This window comes from Cyrtonyx montezumae, unplaced genomic scaffold, assembly GCF_038088225.1.
Source record: "Cyrtonyx montezumae isolate F1298 unplaced genomic scaffold, pur_monq_1.0 scaffold_13, whole genome shotgun sequence".
Classification (NCBI taxonomy): Eukaryota; Metazoa; Chordata; class Aves; order Galliformes; family Odontophoridae; genus Cyrtonyx; species Cyrtonyx montezumae.
Genome location: NW_027071859.1, coordinates 12007484 through 12011193, shown reverse-complemented (window position 1 = coordinate 12011193; position 3710 = coordinate 12007484). Strand labels below are relative to the sequence as shown.

Here is a 3710-nt window from a genome sequence, read left to right as displayed (position 1 = left end):
GGAATAGCCCATTGGAAAGGCCAGTTTCACCTGACCACGTAGAAATGCAGAGCTCAGGCCGCACAGAGATTCCTGAAGTTAGATAAGCTCATTTCCTTGAGGGATGAAGAAATTCCCGGACAGATACAACCCTCCAGCTCCAGCCAGGGCGTTTCCCTTACTATGGAGATGACTTTTTTTTTTCTTTCTGCTTTTCTTTCACTTGCAGGGCTCGCTTGGCGGTGCGCGCGCGCTGCTTGAACCCTCTCCCTCCGGATAACCCTACCTCTCCCACACACCCAGCACTCTCCTCGCCGCAGCCAGCCACGAGGCGCCGAAACCCACCATTGGGGGACGGCGAGGCCGGGCCGGACAGTGACGCCGCGGAGCCCCGCTACCTCCGCCGCCACCGGGAGCAGCGCAGCGCGGCGCGGCCAATGAGCGGGGCCGGGGCGGGCTCGGGAGCGGCGCCGCCGGTACTTAGGCTCCGCCGGAGGGGCCGAGCAGCTCCATAGCGGAGCGGGCGGAGGAGCGCGGAGTGGAGGACGGAGCTCACCTCCTCTGCAGCGCCCATGGGGACAGGACGACTTTAAAGGAGTTTTGGGGGGGGTTCTGGCGCTGGGCGACCACGGGTACGGAGGGGGGAGGGTGCAGGGGACTTCTTTTGGGGAACAGAGGGTGGTTTTTCTTTTTTTTTCGTTCTCCTTGCGAGGTCCTGGTTGAGACGCGAGGCTCGAGCGGGCAGCTGAGAGGCCGCCTGCTTCTCCAGCCGCCTGCTCTCACGTACCGCGGCTGAGCTCTAATGCGAGCGAGCTCGGGACCCTCCGGGCTAACCCCTCCCAGTGCCCTCTCCATCGCGGAGTGGAGAGCGGAGGCTGCCGAGGCAACTCCGTCCTCCGCGCGGAGGCGATGGGCGGTGAGGGGCCGCCTTCTCCTGCGGCGTGGAGCCGGGAGCCCCTGGGCTCTGCCCCGCACCCCGAGGGCGAGGGGGGAAGGATCCGCACGGGGAGTTTCCCCCTCGCACGGAGGGGAGGGATGGAGCGGGGGAGGGATGGGTGCTCGGGGCGGAATCGCTGAAGTCTTTTGTATGGGTCTTGATTTTTTGTTGTTCTTTCTCTCTTCCTTTCCTTCCCTACGTTTGCACTCTCGTTCTCTCTGTCCCTGCCCACCCCACCCTTCTTCCAGATCCGGCGATTCCTGCCCTCGCCTCGCCCTGTCATTGATGGGAAATCAACTGGATCGCATCACCCACCTGAATTACAGCGAGCTGCCGACCGGGGACCCCTCGGGGATCGAGAAAGACGAGCTGCGCGTCGGGGTGGCTTACTTCTTTTCGGATGAGGAGGAGGACCTGGACGAGCGAGGCCAGCCAGACAAGTACAGCGTGAAGGGCTCCGGCAGCCCTGGCCAGGAGACGCCCACCCACCACCTCCACCACCAGCTCGTGCTGAACGAGACCCAGTTCTCCGCTTTCCGAGGCCAGGAATGCATCTTTTCCAAGGTCAGCAGCGGCCCCCAGGCTGGGGACCTGAGCGTCTACTCGGTGTCAGCGCTGCCTGCCCTCTGCAAGCCGGGGGACCTGCTGGAGCTGCTCTACCTGGGGCCGTCGGAGCAGCCGCCGCCGCACTGGGCAGTGTACGTGGGCAGCGGGCAGATCATCCACCTGCACCAGGGGCAGATCCGCCAGGACAGCCTGTACGAGGCGGCAGCGGGCAACGTGGGCCGGGTGGTGAATAGCTGGTACCGTTTCCGCCCGCTGGTGGCTGAGCTGGTGGTGCAAAACGCCTGCGGGCACCTGGGTTTAAAAAGCGACGAGATCTGCTGGACTAACTCCGAGAGCTTCGCCGCCTGGTGCCGCTTCGGAAAACGGGAGTTCAAAGCCGGGGGGGAGCTGCAGGCTGCTGCCGGCACCCAGCAGCAGTACTATCTCAAGATCCACTTGGCGGAGAACAAGGTGCACACGGTGAGGTTCCACAGCCTGGAGGATCTAATACGTGAGAAGCGCAGGATCGATGCCAGTGGCAAACTGAGGGTGATCAAAGACCTGGACATAGTGGATGAGAAAGAGTAGTGAGCAGTGGGGGTACATGGCTGTCTTCCTTCTGCCCTGCTGGGGAGCCCAGCCCGCCACAGGGGCGGCTGGCTGCACCCTCTTTCCATGGGATGCGACTGAAAGCAGGATCCATGGCAACATTCCAAAAAAAACAGCGTTCTTTACACCCATAGCCAGTATTTTGTTTGGCTTTTAATAGTGTTAATACTGAAAGAGCGCGTGAGAAAGGAAGAAAAGAGGGGGGAGGTGCACGAAGGCTATTCTCTCAGTGTGTGGACAAAGTCTCTCCTGTTGATCGATGTTGACCATTCTAGCAACATGCTAATAAAATTTCAAATTGAAATTTTTTTAATTTTGATTTCATGGCTTTAATCCATGACAAATTTTAAACATTGGGGGCCATGGATGTGGATTTAGCTAAATGTGCTTTTAGCTAACATTTGCCTTGCAGCCAACCAAAAGCATCCATTGTACTTTGCTAGTTGGAAAGGGTTGCAGGTGGGGGTGTTGTAAATGCTTGTTTGCTTTGTTTCTCAACACTGTTGCTTCAGCCCATAGCTGCAAACCAAATTCTGTCCCAGCCAACTCTAGCAAGACATCAACAGGGGAAAATGCTTTCACATTTCTGTTTGAAGTTGATCATGCTTAAAATGTCGTTGCTTTCTGTCTGCAGCTCTCCACTAATTGTCATCATAATTTATAAGCTGCTTCCACCACCCCCTCCCCTTTTTTTTTTGTAGAAAAAGTTGGTGGGCAGCTGTTTCCTTGAAACTAAATTCACTGGTTCAAAGTATATTTTGGAGAACAGTGTACTCAGTGCTGGTCCTTGGAGATATGTCCTCTAGGATCTTATGCTTGGGCTATGGGTTTGTCTTGCTGTAGTGACTCATTGCAACACTGCTTCACTACCTCTTCATGCACAAATCAACAGAATCCTGCAAGCAGCAAATAGGTTTGAATTCTGCATGTTGTAGTTTTAAACAGCAATTTATTATGTTTTCAGTTCCACTTAAAATATATGTAATATGGCCGAGTTCATTTTACATTTCAAATTCTAAGCAACTAAGAATCCCATTCAGATGAAGTTTAGGAATCCACAGCTGTCTGTGGATTTAAGATTTTTAAGACGCCTTTTGAATGTCATGTGAGCAATGCCTTTGTATTTCAGATCCAATTCAATCATTGCTTAACTTGCAGTTCTGGAGTAAAAGATCAAAATATTAAATTACGTAAAATCTAAAAAATTATACTGGGGCATTTCTAAATCTGTATTCTATTTTCATTACTTGGAGCTGCATACAACTTGTAATAAGCAATTTGTCTTTGCATGTTTCAGTGCTGGAAAGAAAATGCATTTGTTTTTGTTCCCTCTTCCCACATCAATGTCAGATGACAGAATAGAAGTAACACCCCTGTTCTGTATGTACAAGACACTCCACCCCCCTATCAATGTACTGTATCCTGGCTCCTTTTTGTATTAAACAATGTCATTAGCAACCTTGATGCAACAGTAATTTCATTTCTACAAAGGGTTTGCCTCCCTTACCTGAAGCTGTGAGGGTGGAGTGTAGTTCGTTTTAAGTATCAGCATAAGTATATTATTAAGAAAAACAACACTCCTTCGGTGAAGGTCATCTAACAGGCTTTGTTTATCAGTATATGCATAGTGAAGTTATGC

The 3710-nt window shown here is 52.8% G+C and overlaps 1 protein-coding gene across 1 annotated transcript; it reads left to right on the top strand.

Moving 5' to 3' along the window:
• The first annotated feature begins 487 nt into the window (after positions 1-487).
• On the top strand, positions 488-2761 carry LRATD1 (LRAT domain containing 1). Its single transcript, XM_065730694.1, has 2 exons — positions 488-611; positions 1165-2761. The coding sequence occupies exon 2, from the start codon at positions 1202-1204 to the stop codon at positions 2048-2050; it is 849 nt and encodes a 282-aa protein (XP_065586766.1). The 5' UTR covers positions 488-611; positions 1165-1201; the 3' UTR covers positions 2051-2761.
• The last annotated feature ends 949 nt before the right edge of the window (positions 2762-3710 follow it).